This window comes from Spinacia oleracea, chromosome 4, assembly GCF_020520425.1.
Source record: "Spinacia oleracea cultivar Varoflay chromosome 4, BTI_SOV_V1, whole genome shotgun sequence".
Lineage (NCBI taxonomy): Eukaryota > Viridiplantae > Streptophyta > Magnoliopsida > Caryophyllales > Amaranthaceae > Spinacia > Spinacia oleracea.
Genome location: NC_079490.1, coordinates 30,935,846 through 30,958,732, shown reverse-complemented (window position 1 = coordinate 30,958,732; position 22,887 = coordinate 30,935,846). Strand labels below are relative to the sequence as shown.

Below are 22,887 nucleotides of genomic sequence, written 5' to 3'. Positions count from 1 at the left end.
AATGACCGCAATTGAAAATATTGATCATTCCTTCAAATTCTTCCGGTGTCAATCTGGTATTGTTTACATAAGTGGACTTTTTTTTTTTGACGGGTACATAAGTGGACTTAATTGAACAATAACGAACAAAGAATACAAAAGGTATGAACAAATAAAATAAAAAGTATGAACATGCAATTTCATTATGAACATTTACCAGATGATTATTATGAACAAAAAAAAACAAGGAACAAACAATTCAACAAAAAAGAACAAACAATATAAAAAACAACATAAAATTCCAGAAGAAAGAACAAACAATACAACAATTATGAACAATTTTATGATGAATTTAAAAAAACAATATGAAAGAACAAACAGTACAACAAGAAAGAACAAACAATACAAAAAGAAAGAATAAACAATACTGACGCTTTGAAAACATAGAAGATCAATGAAGAGTTTAATTTTATTATGAACATTAACCATATGATTATTATAAACAAACAAATAAACAAGAAAAACAAACAATATAAAAAAGAACATAAAATTCCAGAAGAAAGAACAAACAATACAACCATAAGTTTGATGAATGAATTTAAAAGACAACATGAAAGAACAAACAATACAAAAAGAAAGAACATAGAATACAAAAATAAAGAATAAACAATACTGACGCTTGTAAAAACATAAAAGATTAATGAAGAGTTTAATTTCATTATGAACATTAACCATATGATTATTATAAACAAACAAATAAACAAGAAAGAACAAACAATATAAAAAAGAACATAAAATTCCAGAAAAAAGAACAAAAAATACAACAATTATGAAAATTTGATGATGAATTTAAAAAACAACATGAAAGAACAAACAGTACAACAAGAAAAGAAAAAAACAATACAACAAGAAAGAACAAACAGTCGACAAGAAAGAACAAGCAATATACAAACTTTTCTATAAGGCGGTCTTACACAAAAGACCACCTTGGTATCATATAAGTTAAGCAATTGAGCCAATTAGTTAAACACTTGAACTAATTAGTTAAGCACTGAAACCAATTAGTTATAACGGAATTAATTAGTTAAGAAATTGAATCAATTAATTATGTAATGTAACCAATTAGTTAAGAAATTGAACCAATTAGTTAAGCAATTAAAATGGTCTTTCCGCTAAGACGATCTTACACAAAAGTTGCCGACAAACAATATAGGCGCGTCGTTTTTTTTGGTACAGCCAGAACTGGCTGTACCGTACCCGGATATAGCAGTCTGGGGTTATGTCTGGACATACTCAAATTCTCAACCTCATTTCTGGTAGGCTGGTAGCCCAATCCCAAACCCAACTTTTTCTTCTTCTTTTATTTGGCGAAAGCCCAACTTAAATTACGTCAAAACCCTAACTCCCTGACTTCAATAATAAGTCAAAACCCTAACTCTCTAAGAAAACCATCCTCCTCCTTCTCAAAACCCTTCAAGAAAAGCAGCGAGGCGCCTTTGCGAACTACCTCTCCTTCCCTGCTGCTGCTATTCTCGGTAATTATCTACAATCAAATTGTTCTGTTGATATTCTTTGTATTTTTATTGATTCAAAGATGTAATTTGTTAAATTGTAAAATATGTTTCTGTTGATTTTTGGTACAGTTTGGGAATTTTTGAGGACAGAGAAATGTTGGTATTGTTCGAAACTCCTGCGGGCTTTGCCCTTTTCAAAGTATTAGACGAAGGAAAGCTTTCTCAAGTTGAGGTATGAAAATTTTCTTTCGTTTTTTTGTTGGGTAGTATTGTTTTTTATTTTCCTTAAGTTTGAATGTACTAATGTGATTTTGTTTTGCAGGATTTATGGAAAGAGTTTGCCACTGCTGATTCTGCTAGAAAGGTTATTTGCTTTTGCCATTTGTTTGTTTTTTTGTGTGTATTGATGTATTATTTTGTTAATTGTTGCTTTAAGACAATGAACTTTTAGGGTTTTTGATAGTGTGTGAAATGGATGTTTGAATTTCTTGAAGTTTGATAGATGCATTTGGTTTTGTTAATTGTTGTATTTAGTGAAGGTGGTTGAAATTGATTTATTGGTAGTGTTTTGGGGGTTCGTTGTGCAAGGATGGTGAAAATTCGAGGTTTGAAATGGAGGTTTGGGGTTTTACTTTGTGGGGGGAGTGGGGGAAGGCGATTGGTTTGGTTGTTGGCAAGTCGTTCAGAATTGGGCTCGATGAAAATGATGAGTTCTACTTGTGCTGTTTTGTTTTAGATGATTGAAACTATAGATTGTTTTAGATGATTGAAACTATAGATAATGATTTTGAGGGGTTTTTTCATTCCCAAAAATGGGTTCTAGGATTTTTTTGAATTTTCTTGGAATAACTTACATTTGACTGTGTTATAAAACTAAAAGTGATGTCTGGTGATGGTGGTATTGTGTGTAGATAAATGAATGTTGTTGGAATGAAGCAAGGCATTCCTTGGTTCTGGGGGTGCATGAGTGATAGAATATGACAATTCAAAGTTTGGGTTTTGTTTTAGGTCTAATAAATTCAGCTACTGAGGTTTTTAGCATTTACTGGGAAGAGGAGGGGGTGATTTATTGAATTGGTTCTATTGCCTTAGTCTGCAAGGTCAAGCAAGTCGTTTAAGAATTGGGTTTAATGATAGTGAGAAAGATTCAAACTTTGGGATTGAATATAATACTTGGGGGTTGATTAATTTGATTGGTTCTATTGCTTTAATCTGCAAGGTCAAGCAAGCTGTTTTAGAATTGAGTGTAATGACAGTGAGAAAAATTCGTAATTTTGATAGACAGATTCAAATTTTGAGATTGATAATAAAGTAAATTTAAGTTCTGGATTTTTCAGAGGAGCCTCTATAATAACCCTATGCACTAGGAAGAATAGAAAAGGAAGAAAGAAAATCTTCTGTAGGATTATATTATATATTTATTTCCAGTTCAGTGGTGGGAAGGGCATGAAAAACAACATGGTTATTGTGATCCTCCATGTTAAACAAACAGGCACTGGTTGTGAAGTGCTCACCCGAGACAGATTAATTTGTATCTGTGCTTCTAGTTCATTTATCTAGCTGTCAGCTTGTTTCAAGGAAGAAGGCAATCGTAAGGAAATATAATTTTATTTTCTTTTGCCTTCTACTCTAGGAGCTTGTCCTCTGCATAGTTACTCAGTTTTATTTACAGGCTATTCATGTGATTCATGAGCTATATATTGCAAGTTTTAGGAAGTCGTTGTACCTTTTTTGCCTTATCTCATGTCAACATTGTAGCAATTATTGTCGTTCTAAACACTCTTTGTACCAGTTATTGTGCTTTGTTGTAGGTAGCCTCTTTTGTTGTTACTGTTCTTATTTTATTAACCAGTGAACTTGGCATTCCAAAATGCTTCAGGTAGTAAAGCTGAAAGCATTCGACAAATTTGAAAATACATCAGACGCTTTAGCAGCTACTACTTTATTGATCGACAGCAAACCTAGCAAAGGATTGAGAAAGTTCTTGAAAGCACACTGCTCAGGCAACACATTAGCTGTTGCAGATTCTAAACTTGGAAATGCAATCAAGGAGAAACTGGTAGGTGTACTTTTAAATTTGACATCTTTTATTTCTTAATGCCTGTGGTTTCAGCTATCTAATATAAACTGATTTATACCCTGTTTTGCAGCAAATCGACTGTGTTCACAATAATGCTGTGATGGAGCTGATGAGAGGGGTGAGAAGTCAGTTGACTGAACTCATTTCTGGCCTTGGAGCTCAAGATCTTGCACCAATGAGCTTGGGTTTATCTCACAGCTTGTCGAGATACAAGTTGAAGTTCAGTCCTGATAAGGTCAGTAATATCGTCAAATTACTCTTTCATGTTTCATATTTTGTTGGGTAGGATTTCATGTTTCATATTGCCTGTCTAATCCTGTACCCAATGTTTATGCAGGTAGACACTATGATTATTCAAGCCATTGGATTGTTGGATGATCTTGACAAAGAGCTTAATACATATGCAATGAGGGTTAGAGAATGGTATGGCTGGCATTTTCCTGAGCTTGCAAAGATTTTACAAGACAATATTGTCTATGCCAAGACTGTGAAGTTCATGTTAAATCGTGTTAATGCTGCGAAGTTGGACTTCTCTGAGGTAGACACCTCTTCATTAAGCTTTATTATCATCTTTATTTGTCAAATTGTTTTGCGTGTTTTGACGGTCCTAAGTTTAATTAAGGTAATATCGTAATAATTAAACTTCCTGTTTGTGTTGTAGATCATGCCTGAGGAGGTTGAGACAGCACTCAAAGAGGCTTCCATGATTTCCATGGGAACTGAAGTCAGCGATCTTGATCTAACAAATATCTCGGAACTCTGCGACCAAGTTTTGTCTTTAGCTGAATACAGAGCTCAGCTATATGATTATCTGAAAAGCAGAATGAACACAATCGCTCCAAATCTGACTGCTCTTGTTGGTGAGCTTGTTGGTGCTCGTCTTATTGCTCATGGTGGCAGCTTGATAAATCTTGCAAAGCAGCCAGGAAGCACAGTACAAATTCTTGGAGCAGAAAAGGCTCTTTTCAGAGCTTTGAAAACAAAGCATGCAACCCCTAAATATGGGCTTATATATCACGCTTCCTTGATTGGCCAGGCTGCCCCTAAAAACAAGGGGAAAATATCTCGTTCTCTTGCAGCAAAAACTGCACTAGCAATTCGTTATGATGCCCTTGGAGATAGCCCCGATAACACTATGGGTCTCGAAAATAGAGCCAAGGTAACAACTTCATATTCAAGTTCTCTTTTTTTTTTTAATTATTTATATTTTTGGAGATGTTCTCATGTGCCCTGTTTCCATTTCTTAAAACAGCTTGAAGCCCGTCTAAGAAATCTTGAAGGTAAAGAGTTGGGTAAGTCTGCAGGATCAGCCAAGGGTAAACCGCAAATAGAAGTCTATAACAAAGATTATAAAAAGGGAACGGCACTAATTACCCCTGCTAAGGTAATTTCTTTACAATTTACTCCCTGTTTCTGTTTCAAATCTTGCTTTGCAGTCCTTCACTTGTCTTTCTTGTGATGATTTTTTCTTAAACCTAACGTCGTACTTTCCTTTTGTAGACATATAATCCTGCAGCCGATGCTATCATTGGTAAGGACACAATTGAGAAGGAGGTTGATGTCGTGGAGGAAACAAAGAAGGCAAAGAAAGAAAAGAAGGAGAAAAAGAAGAAGGGATCCGTTTTGGAGGATGGTGTAGCTAATGGCGGAGAGGAAAATGTGGAACCAGAAGTTGAAACGAAATCCAAGAAAGATAAGAAGAAAAAGAAGCAGCATGTTGAAGAAAATGGAGAGAAAGAAGTTGAAGATGTTAAGGAGACCCCAAAAAAAGAAAAGAAAAAGAGAAAGCATGCAGAGGCTACCGAGGAAGCTGAACCTGTGAGTGAGAAGAAGGAAAAGAAAAAGAAGAAAAAGAAGAGCAGCGAGGATTAAGGTATCTCATCTTGTGGGTAAATTCGGGCAAATCAAACAGTTTTGGCCATCTTCAACAATGCTATGCTATTTTTTTCTCTGTAAAATTTGCTCTTTGTTACGGGTCATGCTATAGGAGTACTTCTTGTTAGGGTTTAGTCTAGTAACTGGTAATCAATCATCTTTTGTATGTGAGTTCCTGAATATGTTTGATCAAGGATTATAGTAGGAAAAATTGTTGAAGATATTTTATCTTTTTATTTCAGCCATTTTGATCAATTACATGGTTGAGTTCAAAGTGACAACAAAAGCTGTTTATATTTGTTGTACTTTTAATCAGTTGTTCAAGTTAAGAGGGATTGAAATATTATGATGTTTGTTAAGGTGGTAGATGTTATGTTTTAAAATTGAGCTAGTCTTGGATAAGGCAATGTTATCAATCTTGCAGGATGTTATCGTAAGATTGTTTTGTACATGATGTTGCCTTTGAGGTCACTCGTATTGTTTTTGGGTTTGTCGGTCATCTTTACGACTTTGAGGAGTTGTATCTATGGTTAACCTTGTTTAGTTGAAGAGGCTGTGTGGAAATGGGTCACGAAATTGGTCTGAAGAGGCTGCGGAAATGGTGGTGTGAAGTTGGTATATCTTTGTCAATAATACTTAGAAGTTTACTTCCATACCATTCTGTTTGTATCAATTGTATGCACAGAAAACAATGAAGTTCCTAAAGGTTAAAAACTACAATGAGTAATTGTTCTTTTGGGGCGAAATTGAGCAGCCAGCAATGGTTATACTCCCTCCGTTTCTTTTTGTTGTATCCGTTTCCATTTTAAGCGTTTCATATTGTTGTATCCATTTAGAATCTATTCTATTTTTGGATATACATTTTATCCTAAAATACCCTTACATTTCTATCTAATTACCAAAATACCTAAAGATTCTACCCATATTCCCACCTAATTTTTCCCACCCATAATATTTAATTCTTTTCCCTTCCCCACATACCCACTATCTCACCTCCTTTATTACCCATCATTATCACTCCTCTCTCTTACCTTATTTCTTTATTATTTTCTCACTCCTTTATTTATTATAATCTCTTACACCCAATCATTTCTCTTACACCAAATCATTACACTTATACCCATACAAACCAATATTCCAATTTTCTTAAAAACCACACCAGATTCCAAATGGATACATCAAAAAGAAATGGAGGGAGTATAACTTACGAATCGGGGCAAAGGATTTGAACCTTGGAACCATAACCATAGGCTAAAATCTCATTGACACTACATTGAGTAATGCTCTGTTTGGTATGGTGTAAAATATTTTCAGTATAAAATGATTTTCCAAGGAAAAATACAATTCTAAATTAGTTTTCCTTTGTTTGGTTCCTTAAAAGAAAACGAGAGAAGAACCGATGAAGGGAGAGGGAGGTAAGGTGGAAAAGTGGTTTTCCTCCCTTTCAAATGGAAAAGGTTTTTCCATAGTGGAGGGAGTTATGGAAAATTATTTTCCATCATTTGTCAAATCAAACAACGTAAAATGATTGAAAGAGGGAAAATCGTTTTCCAGAAAACGTTTTACCAAACAGAGTCTAATTGTAAAAATATTTATTTTCATTTGAGTTGACACTTTTATTTAAAAACGTTTGCTAATGCATGATTTTGTTCATTAATGTTTTCAATTATCAATAAATATACAATATAGACAATGTTGTTTTGCAAGTATATATTGAGATGAATCTTCAACATTCATATGGCGTTGTTTATTGTTATAATGTTATGTACTCACAAAAGAAGTCGAAATACCTTATATAAATTGTGTTAAGAGTGTAATATGATATCGAATAAAGTACGGAGTAATAAACCTAGGTACTGTAACCAGTTTCATACTACTCCGTTTTAAGGTTCGTTTTATTTAAAAAACAAACTCTTGTTCGTGTGTGAGATCATGTAAACCCTCAAATTACAAGCTACTGGAGATGAAATTGTAGGTAAGCCAACTACCCCGAAACTAATATAGCAAATTACAACGATTTAAATTCAATGTCATTAAATTAAGTCATACGGAGTACTGCTACAAGTTTTGAAAGCGAATAAATTACTAAAGTATGGGTATATTCTCCTCGCATCAATTAAGTGGTTCAACCTCGAGTGTGTTTGTTTAGTGATATATAGTGGATGAGAATGAAAATTTATTTCTAATTTGGTCCATTTTCTATTTTTGTTAAATGGAAATGGAAAATGAAAATAGGTTTAAGAATGAGAAATGTTAGACTTAATTTCCTTTATTTTATTCCCTAAAGAGGGGGTTCTTTAGTTGGTGAAGGGAATTAGAAATGAGTAAACTATCGAAAATGTCATTAATTGATAAGAAAAGTAAGTTATTTAAGGGCGTTTGGGTAATTTTGTAATGTAATCCCAATTTGTTTCCGTCCCTAGTCAACCGGTCAATGGGAAAACATCATGGAATTTCCACCTACAAACCGGATGAGAATTTGTATCTTCCCCGACCAAAAAAAAAAATGAAAGAATTGCTAAAACGGTTCACAAAATCTTGTTTAAAATGGGTGTACAATAAATTATTGTACACCAAGCCCATATTAGGCAACTCAAAATAATTCGCACGTGTGAAGTGAAACAAGTGAAACGCAATTTCTGGGAAAGTCAGTTGATCTTCATTCATCTTCCCAGTTCTCTCTTTTCTCTCTCCTCTCTCCCTCTTCTGCGATTTCTGCTGCGATTTCAAGCGCGATTTCTTCGCGATTTCAACCGCGATTTCTCTCTTCTGCATTTCAACCGCAACTTCTTGCAATTTCTTCGCGATTTTGCTACATTTACCTCGACAGTTCATCCAGGTTAGTTTTCTACCTATTTTCTTTGATTTTTCGTATTTTGATAATTAGGTTTAATTATTTTAGTTGTTCTACTTGAATTATTTTTCCAATTATGTTGCGTTTTGTTTGTGTTGTTTCGAATTTGTATTTGTGTGTTTTGATTTAGGTTTTTCTTCAACGATCGTTTGTTTTTGCTGCGATTTTGTTCCTTTGCACAGATAACTTCTTTGCTGCGATTTTGTTCCTTTGCTGCGATTTCAATTTTGTGCTTTAATTTCTGTTATATAAATGTTAAAGTTTATAAATCTGTTAATAAGTTAAGGTTATTCACCTAATAGTGAAGAACTTTTGTATTCAAAGTTGCAAGCAAGTGAATCATTGAATCTGTATAAAAGTTGCAAGATTTCTGATGTTAAAGTTTAGGATAATTGAGTTAAAGTTGAGGATTATAGAGATAAAGTTAGGGTTTTAGAGTTAAAGTTGAGGGTTCTAAAGTTAAAGTTTAGGATTCTGTAGTTAAAGTTTAGGATAATTGAGTTAAAGTTGAGGGTTTAGAGTTAAAGTTGAGGGTTTAGAGTTAAAGTTGAGGGTTCTAATGTTAAAGTTGAGGATTCTGTAGTTAAAGTTTAGGATAATTGACTTAAAGTTTAGGATAATTGAGTTAACTTTAACTGTGAATAACTTAACTTTAATTGGTAGTAGTCTAACTTTCACGTTTTTACCTTTCTACAACTAAATTGAGTCTTTCAGTCTGTTTTATTTCACTGTTGTACTTTGTTGTGTTAAAGTTATAGTTTTATATAATAAAGTTATGGAAATTGGCATAAAAGTTAAGACAGTTTTCAATCATTTAAGACTTAACTTTTCTATTAATATCTTAACTTTAACAGTTAAATCTATTACTTTTATATTTACAAATTTTTCATCTAATGGGAGTTTAACTTTTGCAGTGATTTTTGACATCATTCAATCATGCCGAGAACTAAAACTGTTAATGTGAAGGAGATTTTACAAGAAGATGATGACATTCAATATCCAGATTCAGAAAATATGGAATATGATGACGATGATGACGATGTTGTTTATGAAGATGATGAGGATGTTAATACTGATGAGGACGAGGACGAGAACTGGGAAGAGGACGAGAACGGGGACGAGGACGAGGATGTTAATGCTGGTTTGGTTAAACCGACAGGCAAAGGGAAGAAGAAGTCGGGAGTCATGGAGAAGAAAGTAATGGTTAAGAGTGAGTTGGTTGAAATAAAAATCAAAGGGAAGAAGGCAAGGATTAAGGCTGAGGTTGATGTTAATGTTCCTGTTGATGCTGAAAATGATGTCCAGATGTGAGTTTTACAATTTGTTTTATTTCTCAATTTGAACTTTTCTGTGTTAAAGTTGTTTTATAAAGTTAAGGACTCTGAAGTTAAAGTTGAGATTTTTGTCGTTAAAGTTAAAAATTTTGTAGTTAAAGTTAAAGTTAAGAATCCTAAAGTTAAAGTTTATGATTTTGAAATTAAAGTTTTAAGGACTCTGGACTTCAAGTTGAGGATTTTGACGTTAAAGTTAAGGATTTTGTAGTTAATGTTAAGATTTTTAAAGTTCAAAGTTAAGAATTTTGAAGTTAAAGTTAAGAATTTTAAAGTTAAAGTTAAGGAACCTAAAGTTAAAGTTTATGATTTTGAAATTAAAGTTAAGGATTCTAAATTAAAAGTTTAGGATTCTAAAGTTAAAGTTAAGATTTCTAAATTTAAAGTTTAAGGATTCTGAACTTAAAGTTGAGGATTTTGAAGTTAAAGTTGAGGATTTTGATGTTAAAGTCAAATCTTACAAACAAGATTTCTAAATATAAAGTTAAGGATTTTGACTTTTTTCTCCTAACTTTACCTGCTAAAAGTCAACTTTTTCCTTTTAAATATTAAAGTTGTACTTATGTAGGTTAAAGTTATGGTATTTGTTGTAAATATTAAGAAATTCTTCCATCATCAGAAACCTAACTTTTACTATTAATAACCAAACTTTAACTGCTAAAAGTCTAACTTTTACCTGTTTAACCTTTTTTCAGCTTGGATGGGGGTTGCAGTACTTCAAACATGACTACCCAGTGTAGACCAACTGCTTTGTTAGCTGTCATAGAAACATTCAATTCAAATCAAATTAAGGCTGTTTCAGAAATTGGATTCGATTGGTTGTTATCTTTACCTACGCAAACTTCTAAGTTAGATACAACATTATTTCCCTGGTTGATTGATCATTTTAATCCTGTTAGTTGGTTGTTTAAAATTGAAGCTGGAAAGGAATTCATATTTAGTCCATGTGATGTGCATGATGTGTTTCTTCTCCCATTACATTCTGACAATCTTATTGTAGATAGCAGCACTAGGACTAAGGATGTAGGTTTGAAAAATCAGTGGAGAGACTACTTTAAAGTTAAAAAAAATGCAACCATTCCATTGCGTCTGTTGGAGATTAAGATGGGTGAATTAGTGGAAGGTGGAGAAATGTTCAAGCGAATATTTGTGATGTTTGCATTCTCTGTTTTCTTAGCTCCTATAGCAAATAGGACTGCTGATTTGGGTTTAGTTAAAGTTCTTGAGGATGTAGATGAAATAAAGAATCTTGATTGGTGTGGATATGTCCATGAGAGACTTTGTCGAGCTATTAGGAAGCATAAAACTTCAGGCTGCCAGGGTAACGTTGGTGGTTGTTTATGGGTTTTACAAGTTGTCTATTTTCATCGCCTTCAATTTAGGGGCATTGCAGAGAGTTGTAGTCTTCCGTTGATGAAGCATTGGTCTGGTACTAAAATTCATGAAATGCTTGTTTTGGAAAAGGATTCAGCTTGCTTTGGTAGTGGTTTATTAAATACTGTGACCTACCCTGTTTGTCAGAAGTTGGATTTTGAAGAAGGTTTTGCCAAGATTTGTGGTAGGCATGATGCTGTGAACGATGATGAGAACCATATACGGTTCGTCATTCCTGATGGGCAATTGTCAAATTCAGCAATTCAATCAATTGCAACTGATGTAAGTTTCTTCTCAACATTTTTATAGTTATTTCTCTTTTATTAAATTGTTTATTCTAGTTTTGAGATTTGATTCTAAAGTTAAAGGTAAAGATTCTAAAGTTAAAGTTATGGATTATGTATTTAAAGTTAAGGACTTTGATGTTAAAGTTGAGGATTTTGAGTTAAAGTTAGGGATTCTAAAGTTAAAGTTAAGGATTATGTATTTAAAGTTAAGGACTTTAATGTTAAAGTTGAGGATTTTGAAGTTAATGTTAAGGATCCTAAAGTTAAAGTTTAGGATTCTAAAATTGTTTCAAGGATTCTAAATTTAAAGTTGAGGATTCTGAACTTAAAGTTTAGGATACTAAAGTTAAAGTTAAGGATTTTGAACCTGAAAGTTTAGGATTTTAAAGTTAAAGTTAAGGATTCTAAAGTTAAAGTTATGGTTTCTGAAGTTAAAGTTTAGGTTTCAGTAGTCTAACTTTTAAGTTCAAAAGTCTAACTTTCAATTCAAAAAGTCTAACTTTTCCCGAATCTTGAAGGAAATGCATGCGGAGTTTTTGAGAATGAAGAGGAACTTGGAAATTGTTTCAAATTTTCATTTGAAACAACTTGAAGCTGTATCAGCACTGAGGCGCCGTTCATCTCCATCGCTGCCGGATGATGATTTGGATCCAAGGTATTATGCCATGATGCAAGAATTGGCTGAGATGGTAGTTTCAGTTCAGTCTATGCCAGGAGGTTTGGAGAACATATATTGTGATGGAAAACCTAATGCTATACCTCAAGATGATAGTCCAAATCAAAAGATCCAAGGAGTTCTTCATGAAATTAATGTCAATGAAATTTCTAACAAGACTGTTGTACAGTGTGAAGAACGTTGTTTTGTTGATGCTATCCCTGATCCAGCTCAACAGACCAATGCAACTATGGAGGTTGCTGTACAGTGTGAAGAACCTCGTATTGTTGATGCTACCACTGATCCAGCTCAGCAGACCAATGAAGGTGCAACTTTACTCTATTTCAGTTTACTATATGTTCAAAACTTAGAAATATCTAAAAAAACTTTAACCTTTTCACATTAAATGATAAGAAATCATTTATTCTACTACTGGTGCAACTTTGGAGGTTGATGTACAGCCAAGCTTATCTGAGCAGCCGGTTGTACCTCTTCCAATTGTTCAACCTCTTCCAAGTGCTGAAACTGCTCCAAAAGAATTAAAAGTTTACGAGCCTACTGTCGGTTATCATTCCATTATACACTCTTCTTTCACTGATGGCAAGGCTAAAATTGGAATTCCATGTGGAAAGGTTAACACTGAACCATTCCTTGTCGGACATTTCATGCGTTTCTACAAGAGGAACATGAAACGTTTGCCCGAGTTGTATCAAGAAGTTGTTGATTATTGCCTTCTGGATGATCCTGTCGTAGTGAAGGCAGAGTAAGTCTTTTAATTGTTTTATATAATGTAACTTAATTTTGACCAAGTGAAGGGTAATACATTGTCCTAACTTTAAGTACAAAAGGTATAACTTTAACTTAATAAATCTTAACCTTTTTTTTTTTAGGGAAACTTTGGTCTGGTTAGATACCGTACATATGATTGAAAGAGAGGATATGTTGTCACTTGCTGAAGATCAAGAGATCTATTTGTCTATTATTAAGTGTTGGGCATTAATGATAAATGCAAATGAAATGCAGCATGCCTCACCGCCTTTAAAATTCTGTTTTGGTGTCCGCCAAAGTGTGAGTTTCTTAAATTGTGTAGTAGTTTAGTAAAAGTTAACGTATTTTTAGGAAATGTTTGTGTTGTACTAATTTGTTTGTTTTCCCTTGTAGGAAATTTTGGAACTTCTTTGGCAAGATTCAACTAACGAGGCTGCTATGGATCAACTTCTAACTTGTTGGCAATAGTGGACTGATATTCACAACAATGGCTTTGACATCACCTGTGTTGATCTGGTCAGTTATTACTTGGCATCACCTCAAAATTAAATTAAGGATTTTAAAGTTAAAGTTAAGGCATCTGTTGTTAAAGTTTAGGATTCTAAATTTAAAGTCAAGTTTTATGAAGTTAAAGTTTAGGATCTAAAGTTAAAGTTAAGGTTTCTGAAGTTAGAGTTTAGCATAATTGAGTTAAAGTTGAGAATTTTAGAGTTAAAGTTGAGGGTTCTAAAATTCTCAACTTTAACTCAATTATCCTTAACTTTAACTTCAGAAACCTTAACGTTAACTTTAGAATCCTAAAATTTAACTTCTAACATTAAATTTTTCCGAAGTTAAATTTTAGGATTCTAAAGTTAAAGTTAAGGTTTCTGAAGTTAAAGTTTATGATAATTGAGTTAAAGTTGAGGATTTGAGAGTTAAAGTTGAGGGTTCTAAAGTTAAAGTTTAGCATTCTGTTGTTAAAGTTTAGACCTAAAGTTAAAGTTTTGGAGTCTGAAGGTATAATTAAGGTATCTGAACTTACAGTTTAAGATTTTAAAGTTAAAGTTTAGGCATTTGAAGTTAAAGTTAAGGTATCCAAAGTTAAAGTTTAGGATTCTGAAGTTAAAGTTTACTTTCACTAGTTTAAGTTTTGTTTTTGTGTATCTATTAACATCACAATATGTTTTGTTTTTGTAGGTTTTTGTTCCTTTTTTTCGAGAACGCCACTTTTTCCTATTTGTGTTGAATTTGAAAACCAAAACGATGCAACACGTGGACAATCTTGTGTATGATGAAGCTCAAATCATTGAGTTGGAAAGTTTTTCAACAGTTCTGGTAATTACCTCTAGTCAATTTAAGAATGTTGAATTACCGGTTCAACTTTCTTTTTCCTGTTACAAACCAATAAATGTGTTTAATATTGTTTTCAGTGTGATCTCCTTGGTACTTTCCTTGATGATAGAGGCAATAATCATGAAGGTGATATTGGAACGTACCCCATGGAGGAGGTTGAGTTTGATTGGAAGACTGCAAAAGGTTCTGACCTTGACTGTGGAATTTATACGATGATTAGTATGTTGACATTTGAAGGAATCAAATGTAGCTGTCCTGATTTGAAAGAGGTTAGAATTTTTTCGAATCATAACTTTTAAGTCAAAATTCCTAACTTTTACAGCAATTTGCTTAACTTTTATTAGCCTTATTTATTTTGGAATTTAAAATGATGTTGATAATGTTATTCTTTTTTTTCCAAACAATACAGCCCCGTAAAAGGATTGATCTGTGTGCCGAAATATGTGCCACACTTGTGTTATCAGACATAAATGACAAACGGGCAGAAGTTCTCAATAATCTTGCTGATTTCAATTCCAAACGAGTAGATGTCTATCCACATGTGGTAACCAGGAGGAAGAAAAAATTGGCAGACGATAAGAAGTTGAAGAAAGAAGCTGCCAAAAAGGAGAAGGAACTTGAAAAGAAAGCAGAGGAGAATGGCAATGAGAACAAGAAACTAGAGGGTAATATTGCAGAGGAGAATGCCAATGAGAACGAGAAACCAGCGGGTAATATGGAAGAGGTGAATAACAATGTGGCAGATGTGAATGATAATGCGGCGGAGGGCAACAAACAACCGTTGAAGACTTTTACTTCAAGAAAACATCTGAAAAGGAATGTAGCAGATGCATCTGCCCCCGAAAATGTAGAACCACCAGAGAAGAAGCAAGCTCCTACCAAACGGACGGCAAAGAAACCTGCAGCATGAAATTTTAATATTAGTTTACTAAACTTTTATTACATGAAGGTTAACTTTAAGTACAATAATCTTAACATTTACATTTTCACAAAAAAATTTCTCTAGAGTATAATGCCATTTTTGTGTATATATGGCATATAATTTTGGTTTTTGGTGATGTTCAGTAGAACTTATAAACATGTATTTTTAAAGTTGTTGATTCTATGGTTAAAGTTAAGAATATTATAATTAAAGTTAGCCCTGTTATTGTTATAGTTAAGATCAACTTTAAGTATAATATTGGTTTTTGGTGATGTTCAGTTTCTGTAAAAGTTTAGGATAATTTAGTTAAAGTTGAGGGTTCTTAAGTTAAAGTTTAGGATTCTGTTGTTAAAGTTTAAGCATCTGAAGTTGAAGTTTTGGAGTCTGAAGTTATAATTAAGGTTTCTGAACTTAAAGTTTAAGATTTTAAAGTTAAAGTTTGGGCATTTGAAGTTAAAGTTAAGGAATCCAAAGTTAAAGTTTAGGGTTCTGAGTTAAAGTTGAGGATAATTGAGTTAAAGTTGAGGATTATAGAGTTAAATTTAGGGTTTTAGAGTTAAAGTTGAAGGTTCTAGAGTTAAAGTTTAGGATTCTGTAGTTAAAGTTCAGGATAATTGAGTTAAAGTTGAGGATTATAGAGTTAAAGTTAGGGTTTTAGAGTTAAAGTTGAGGGTTCTAAAGGTAAAGTTTAGGCTTAAAGTTTAGGATAATTGAGTTAAAGTTGAGGGTTCAGAGTTAAAGTTGAGGGTTCTAAAGTTAAAGTTTAGGATTCTGTAGTTAAAGTTTAGGATAATTGAGTTAAAGTTGAGGATTATAGAGTTAAAGTTAGGGTTTTAGAGTTAAAGTTGAGGGTTCTAAAGTTAAAGTTTAGGATTCTGTAGTTAAAGTTTAGGATAATTGAGTTAAAGTTGAGGGTTTAGAGTTAAAGTTGAGGGTTCTAAAGTTAAAGTTTAGGATTCTGAAACATGTATTTAAAGTTGTTGATTCTATGCTTAAAGTTAAGATTATCATAATTAAAGTTAGCCCTGTTATTGAAATAGTTAAGAAAATTTAATATTAGTTTATCTAACTTTTATTACAAAAAGGGTAACTTTAAGTACAAAACTCTCAACTTTAAGTATAATATTGGTTTTTGGTATATTACTTCAATTCTTCATTGTACGTTAAGTATCCATGTCAGACCCTCAACACTCCAACATGGTTTCAAACACTTTGAAACTTTATTTTCAACTTAAATCCGAAAAAAAAATTCACAATTTATCTAGGTTAGACACTTGGACACGTATCCAAGTCAGTCCAAGTAACATGGGTTTTGGCGATGTTTAGAAAAAGTTACGTAACATATTAGAAGTTGTTAATTTTATGCTAAAAGTTAAGCAAATATACCTCAACTTTTACTGTATCAAACCTGACTTTTAATATATAAATCTCAACTTTTACATTTTTGAACAAAAGACAGATTAAAAGATATATACACTTCAGAGAAATATTATACTTCACTAAATTTTAATGTATATATTCAAACTTTCAATGTAAAAACAAACTTTTACTAAGTTCTCAAGTCTAGTCAACTTTAACTTCAGAATGTTAAACTTTACTTTCATAAACCTTAACTTTAACTTTAATAAAAAATTAAATTCTATTTTTGATAAGAAACATTAAAAGAATCAAAATAATCTCAAATTTGGAGTTATTGTTCCAAATTAAGTCTGCTGTTGGAGGCGCTGCAGTTTTTCCCTTCTTCTTTTTGACAAATGGTCCTCGTGGTCTTTTGTTCCTTCCTTTTGTTGTGCAACGTTCAGGATCCAACACCATAGGAGGTTCAGTTGCTGTGTTTGTTGCAGGTTCAGAACTTGTTGCTTGTTGTACACTTGTATCACTTGTTGTTGTTGCATGAGTACCTACAAACATTTAACATACTGTATCATAACTTTTACTTATAAAACCCAAACTTTAACATATAAAACCCTAACTTTTACTTATAAAATTGTAACTTTTACATATTTTCCTTTTTAAGAAAATGTGAGTTCCAATCTGTTTTTATTTCACACATTATAGTTTTTTTGGTTTAAAGTTGTAGTTCTGTAGGTTAAAGTTATGAAATTTATTCTAAAGTTAAGACAGACTTTCGTCATCTCTAACTTAACTTTAACAGGGAATATCTTAACTTTAACCAAAAAATAATTAACTTTTACCGGCTGGTGCTGAGTTTGTTTCATATGCTGCTGTTGCATTTGTTTCAGGTGCTGCTGTTGCACTTGTTTCAGGTGCTGCTGTTGCACTTGTTTCTGTGGTTGAAGCGTCGTCAGTGTTTGAAACATTTAATGATGCTAGAAGTTCATCAACCAGAGACACACTAGCGGCATAACCATCCTCCATAAGGGTTCTTGTCTCCTCATTTGACTGGCTTTTCAAGATAAGGTTGTAGTATTTCCTAGCCATGGTTTGGCGCCAAGGTGTGTACTGCACCTCTTCTGGTTTTTCATTTTCTAATTTGTTCCAAACTGATGACTTGGCAGATTTTGTCCACCTCTTTTTGATGTACTGTTCTAGAATCCGGTTAACCGGATGAAGGTGCAATATCCTAATGCAGTGGTAGCACAACCATCCTGAAGCTTCAAAGTTTTTACACGTACATGATACTGTTTGGCTCTCGTGGATGTATGTTACTCTCTGTGTAGACCAAGGTTCTTCATCAATGGACACAACATAGAACTCAGTATTTTCTGCATTAGTAGTACCATGTTTTAAAGTTAGGAAAATCAATATAAAAGTTAGCCCTGGTGTACTTAAAGTTATGAAACTTAATTTTTCAGGTTACATAACTTTAAAAACAAAAAACCTAACTTTAACTTCAGAATTCTAAACTTTAACTTCAGATGCCTAAACTTTAACTTCAAAATCTTAACTTTTAAAACAAAAAACCTAACTTTAACTTTTTACTTAAAGTTATGAAAATATGTATAAAAGTTAGCCCTGGTGAAGTAAAAGTTAATAAACTTTATATTTCAGTTTATCAACTTTTAATAAAAAAAGGCATAACTTTTACAGTAAAAAGACTAACTTTATAATTTTTCAAAAATGGACACTTTAAATTCTGATATTTACCTTGTTTCCAAATTAATTTTGCTGTTGTTGCAATTGAATATCTAAATTCCTCCTCAAAGTCTCTGAATAGTGACAACGTGTAAACTTCTGATGCATGTTTCAGCAATCCAGATAGTGGTAAAGCCGAGGATGGAACCGATTTACTACAAGAGAATTCGCTTGCTTTTCTGTACTTCTCCAACGTTGTATTGTACCTTTGAACAATCTATAGAAATCAGTTAAACTTGTTGTTCTGTTTGCTCTAAATCCGATGGCGTGATTAGTGCTTTCATTTCGTTGTGAAGACAAAATCCCAGCTGAAAAGAAGTCTTTGCTTAGCGCAGGGCACCATTTTTCTCTCAAATCGTATACATTTGTAAACCACTCTTCCCCTATCAGCTCATATTGTTGCAGCATTGATCTCCAATTGGTTTCAAATTCAACTACTGTGACACACTTATACAAGCAATAGTTGAATGTCTTCTTAAAAGTTGGATCTCGTTTCAATGCCCCAAATCTGGTAATAGCATTCTGATGCAAATGCCATACACATAATCCGTGTCTTGAATCTGGAAAGACCTGCATATACAACCCAATCTTAAAAGTTGAGATTTTTGAAGTTAAAGTTAAGAATATTGAAGTTAAAGTTAAGAATTTTAAAGTTAAAGTTAAGGATCCTAAAGTTAAGGTTAAGTATTCTAAATTTAAACTTTAGGATTCTAAAATTAAAGTTAAGATTTCTAAATTTAATGTTAAGGATTCTGAACTTAAAGTTAAAGATTTGGAAGTTAAAGTTAAGGACTATGAACTTAAAGTTGAGGAATATGAAGTTAAAGTTAAGGACTCTGAAAAGGATAAATCTTGGATTTTTACCTGATTGATGGCATTGTTCATTGCTGCATCTTGATCTGTAAAGATTGATATTGGACTTTTCCCCCCATTGACTTTTTGAAAGTTTGTAGAAGCCACACAAACGACTCAATCTTTTCATCTCCTATGAATGCACAACCAAACATGCAATTGTTCCAGTGGTTGTTTATTCCAACTATTGGAGCACAAATTAGGTTATACCTGTTTGTTCTATACGTTGTGTCAAAAACCACTATATCTCCAAAAATTCCATAGTCTTCCATCATCATAGAGTCCCTCCAAAACAAACTCCTCAATTTACCTTTTTCATCCAATCTAAATCTAAAAAAGAAGTTTGGGTCACCTTCAAGCTCTAAATACATTATGTCAGTTACTGCTTGTGCATCACCTCCTTCTATTTGCTTCATTTTTAACCTCGTGCAATAATTTAGATGGTCTTTCTTCGAGTGTCCCAAATTTTCTTCACCTCCAGCTTCAATTGCCATGTAGTTAAAGGAAGCCGTGGATGACAGACCTGTCAGTTGAGCATAAAAGAATGTAAATAAAATAATAGTTTCGGCAAAATGTTTAACTTTACTCAACTTTTACTTCTTCAGACCTGACTTTTAGTACAAAAAGGCTAACTTTAACTTTTAAAACTTTAATTGTCAATAACTTAACTTTAACACCTTATAGTTAATTTTCTGTGTTAAAGTTGTTGTTATTTAGGTTAAAGTTAAGGAAATCGTTGTCAAAGTTAAAGACAGTCTTCATTCTACTCTAACCTAACTTTTACTTTAAAAAGCTTAACTTTAACTTCTAAAACTTTAATTGTCATTAACTTAACTTTAACACCTTATAGTTAATTTTTGTGTTAAAGTTGTGGTTATGTAGGTTAAAGTTAAGGAAATTGTTGTCAAAGTTAAAGACAGTTCTCATTCTACTCTAACCTAACTTTTACTTTAAAAAGCTTAACTTTAACTGAGATGAGTGTGACTTTTATATTTCCAACTTTTTTCATCTTAGAAGGCGATTGCAGTAACAAAAGGATGAGTATCAAAACAATAACTTTTACACAGAACATAAAAGTTTAACTATCAAAATGTAACTATTACCAGATTTTTGCATAGTTTCAATTGCCTCCCTCTTCTCTTCCGTTATTTGCCTTTCAGATCTATGCAAGTAGTGCCATTGACTTCTAGTTAAATCATGGTTGTGCATTATCACATGATTAACAACCTCATATCTGCCTTCAGAATTCATTTTCACTCTCAAGCAAGCCCTACATTGCGTTCTCGTGATCGAAACTTGCCTTGGTTTTCTCTCTTTTTTGGGCACTACAGGAACAACTGTTTGCACTTTTTTCTTTTTGTTCTTTCCATTGTTTGTTACTCCTGCTGCTGAACAAACATATGTCTTTTCAAGCACGATTCTTGTCCCAACTTTGAATCTCGTGTTTCCTTTCCTTATGGAAAATCCAACCTCACTAGCATGTTTTTCGTAGAAACCTAGAAGTTCCTCCACTGTTTCAGCAGTGTATCCCATCAGTGTTCCAACAATATCTTGATCCGGTTCTGTTATTGCAATTACCAAAAATCAGCAGAAATTTTTATTATTAAACCCTAACTTTTACGCATAATACTATAACTTTTATTAAAACAAGGCCAACATTTACTAAAACAAGTTTAACTTCTATGCATAGAAATTTAACTTTTACTAAAACAAGGCTAACTTTTACTAAAACAAGCCTAACTTTTACGCATAAAACTGTAACTTTTACAACAATAAGTCTAACTTTTATGGATAACACTATAACTTTTACTAAAACAAGCCTTATATCTATTTAAACAAGGCTAACTTTTATGCATCAAAGTATAACTTTTATGCATAAAACCATGTAAATTCTTTATTAAAATCATGTTAAAAATCTAAGCAAATATTCTAAACTTTACATTTTACATACTTAACTTTTACTCTGAAATCCTCAACTTTAACTTTGATATCTGTAACTTTTTCAAACACCTATTTTTCAGCCAAACCAACACATTTACATAACTTTTACAGGAATATCTCTAACTTTTTCATTCATAACTATAACTTTAACTTTGAACGTATAAACTATAACTTTTATGCATAACTATATCTTTACATTTTACATACTTAACTTTTACTCTGAAAACCTCAACTTTAACTTTGATATCTGTAACTTTTTCAAACACCAATACTTCAGGCAAACCAACACATTTACATAACTTTAACAGGAATATCCCTAACTTTTACGTTTATAACCATAACTTTAACTTCAAACATATAATTAATTATTCATACCTTCAGAATCAGAAATAATATGTTGTTCTTCAGCTTCCATTGCCTCCTCTTCTTCACGTTCCTGTGCCAAAGCATTGTTTTCGATGCAATTGTTGAGAACGTCCTCCATTGTTGCATCTTGAATATCAGGTTCAACAGGAACTTGAATTCTTTGAGTGGATTGAATCACACTCCTAATTAGGTTTTCCATTATTTATCGATTTCACAATTTCGATCTCCTTGCTGCGTTGTTCTTCCTCTTCTTCAGTTTCGATTTCAATGTCGATCTCTTCCTTCCTTCTGCGTCCTTCTTCCTTCTTCAATGTCAATCGATTTCAATGTCGATCGATTTCAATGTCGATCGTTTTTGTTCTTCCTTCTTCCTTCCTTCTCTTTCTGCGTTTTTTTTTCTCTCTCCTTTTCTGCGATTTTTTCTGCGCGATTTCTCTCTCCTCTTTCTTTCTTTCTTTGCGTGATTTTTTTTCTTTCTTTTCGTGATTTTGCTGCGCGTTCACACGTGTGACAACTTGGTGCACATTAATATTAATGTGCACCTGTTGCACACAAGACCTTTTGAAAACGGTTTAACCTTAAGCTACGAAAAACTTTGGACCCTATTGAAGTAATTCTTTCATTTCATTATAATCGTTATACTCCATTTTATTTTTAGGTTAAATTTTAAAAATTTGACACAATATTGCTACTCAAACAAACATTATTGTATGAGTATTATTATGTGAGACCGCGTTTGATTCGTCTTAAGATTTTTTTTTTTACAAAGTGTAATTTCTACTAACATGTACTCCGTAGTTAAAGATAAAAATGAAATACATGTATAGTTGTACGTTGTATTAGACCTGGTTATTGGTCGGTGCGGGTGAGAGTAGGTACATGTCAAAGTAGGTCCGGACATTAAAAGGGTTTCTTAGAATGGGGTAAAAAAAATGAGATACAAAGGGTGAATACAAAGCTAAACGTATAACTTTCAATGTTATTGGGCTATCATTTTGACCTTATAGTGACCTTGTCCAATAAAAACTATTTTAGCTAGACAGTAACCTAATACTTAGACTGTAACCCCCCGACCTCTAATTCAAGTAATTAAGCAGCGGAATTTACCTAATTCGATCGGGACATTACTGTCGTAACTCCCTTTTGGGAATTACAAGGCGAACATCATAATATAGGCTATTAAATCTCCAAATTAATATAATAATCCTTTTTATTTTCATAATAAAAGTACGTAACTTACTAAAAGTCTTTACTTAAACTACTTCCTCCGTTCCGGAAATATCGCACCATGGTTGACTTTTACTCCTCTAACTATTACTTTGACTCTTAATATCTCAAATCGTGTGCAAGTAAAAATTAGGAAATTTTGGTATTTACTACCTTTAAAATACACCATTTTTGTATTTACTACCTTATGAAATTTTTATTTTAAATTACTACCTTAAACTTCAAGATTTTATTTATTTACTACCACTTTACAGTTTTCTCATTTTAAAATTAAGATATCTCTTTCGTTTCTTAATCGTTTAAAGTGATTCGAAATTCATTATTTTCCTTTTTCTATAGGGATTTCATTGAGAACGTCATTTCAAAACTATTCGGTTGATAATTCATAAATATTTTAAAATTTTAAAAATAATATTTAATTTGTTTAAACT

General features: G+C 32.6%; 3 protein-coding genes across 3 annotated transcripts; 1 reads left to right on the top strand and 2 right to left on the bottom strand.

Moving 5' to 3' along the window:
- Nucleotides 1-1,357: 1,357 nt before the first annotated feature.
- LOC110805231 (probable nucleolar protein 5-2) lies at nucleotides 1,358-5,706 on the top strand. Its single transcript, XM_022010836.2, has 9 exons — nucleotides 1,358-1,514; nucleotides 1,623-1,725; nucleotides 1,816-1,857; nucleotides 3,373-3,552; nucleotides 3,644-3,808; nucleotides 3,911-4,111; nucleotides 4,235-4,732; nucleotides 4,826-4,957; nucleotides 5,074-5,706. Exons 2-9 carry the CDS (start codon nucleotides 1,648-1,650, stop codon nucleotides 5,443-5,445), a joined length of 1,668 nt encoding a protein of 555 aa, XP_021866528.2. The 5' UTR covers nucleotides 1,358-1,514; nucleotides 1,623-1,647; the 3' UTR covers nucleotides 5,446-5,706.
- A 10,900-nt stretch (nucleotides 5,707-16,606) lies between these two features.
- On the bottom strand, nucleotides 16,607-18,646 carry LOC130471433 (protein FAR-RED IMPAIRED RESPONSE 1-like). Its single transcript, XM_056841553.1, has 4 exons — nucleotides 18,434-18,646; nucleotides 18,083-18,287; nucleotides 17,170-17,700; nucleotides 16,607-16,875 (listed from the first exon to the last, which is right to left on the bottom strand). Exons 1-4 carry the CDS (start codon nucleotides 18,644-18,646, stop codon nucleotides 16,607-16,609), a joined length of 1,218 nt encoding a protein of 405 aa, XP_056697531.1.
- A 294-nt stretch (nucleotides 18,647-18,940) lies between these two features.
- On the bottom strand, nucleotides 18,941-21,786 carry LOC110805235 (protein FAR1-RELATED SEQUENCE 5-like). Its single transcript, XM_022010839.2, has 3 exons — nucleotides 21,239-21,786; nucleotides 20,026-20,484; nucleotides 18,941-19,445 (listed from the first exon to the last, which is right to left on the bottom strand). Exons 1-3 carry the CDS (start codon nucleotides 21,426-21,428, stop codon nucleotides 18,952-18,954), a joined length of 1,143 nt encoding a protein of 380 aa, XP_021866531.2. The 5' UTR covers nucleotides 21,429-21,786; the 3' UTR covers nucleotides 18,941-18,951.
- Nucleotides 21,787-22,887: the final 1,101 nt, after the last annotated feature.

Bases quoted from the DNA above. Each gene is read 5' to 3' on its own strand.
- LOC110805231 (XM_022010836.2), top strand. From the start codon at position 1,648: ATGTTGGTATTGTTCGAAACTCCTGCGGGCTTTGCCCTTTTCAAAGTA. The intron at 3,553-3,643 runs GTAGGTGTACTT...CCTGTTTTGCAG, and splicing joins ATGCAATCAAGGAGAAACTG to CAAATCGACTGTGTTCACAA. The intron at 4,958-5,073 runs GTAATTTCTTTA...TTCCTTTTGTAG, and splicing joins CACTAATTACCCCTGCTAAG to ACATATAATCCTGCAGCCGA.
- LOC130471433 (XM_056841553.1), bottom strand. From the start codon at position 18,646: ATGCAGGTCTTTCCAGATTCAAGACACGGATTATGTGTATGGCATTTG. The intron at 18,288-18,433 runs GTATACGATTTG...TGATTTCTATAG, and splicing joins GGGAAGAGTGGTTTACAAAT to ATTGTTCAAAGGTACAATAC. The intron at 16,876-17,169 runs GTAAAAGTTAAT...AAATGTTTGTAG, and splicing joins AACAAACTCAGCACCAGCCG to GTACTCATGCAACAACAACA.
- LOC110805235 (XM_022010839.2), bottom strand. From the start codon at position 21,428: ATGGAAAACCTAATTAGGAGTGTGATTCAATCCACTCAAAGAATTCAA. The intron at 20,485-21,238 runs GTATGAATAATT...TTGCAATAACAG, and splicing joins TATTATTTCTGATTCTGAAG to AACCGGATCAAGATATTGTT. The intron at 19,446-20,025 runs GTAATAGTTACA...CTCAACTGACAG, and splicing joins TGAAACTATGCAAAAATCTG to GTCTGTCATCCACGGCTTCC.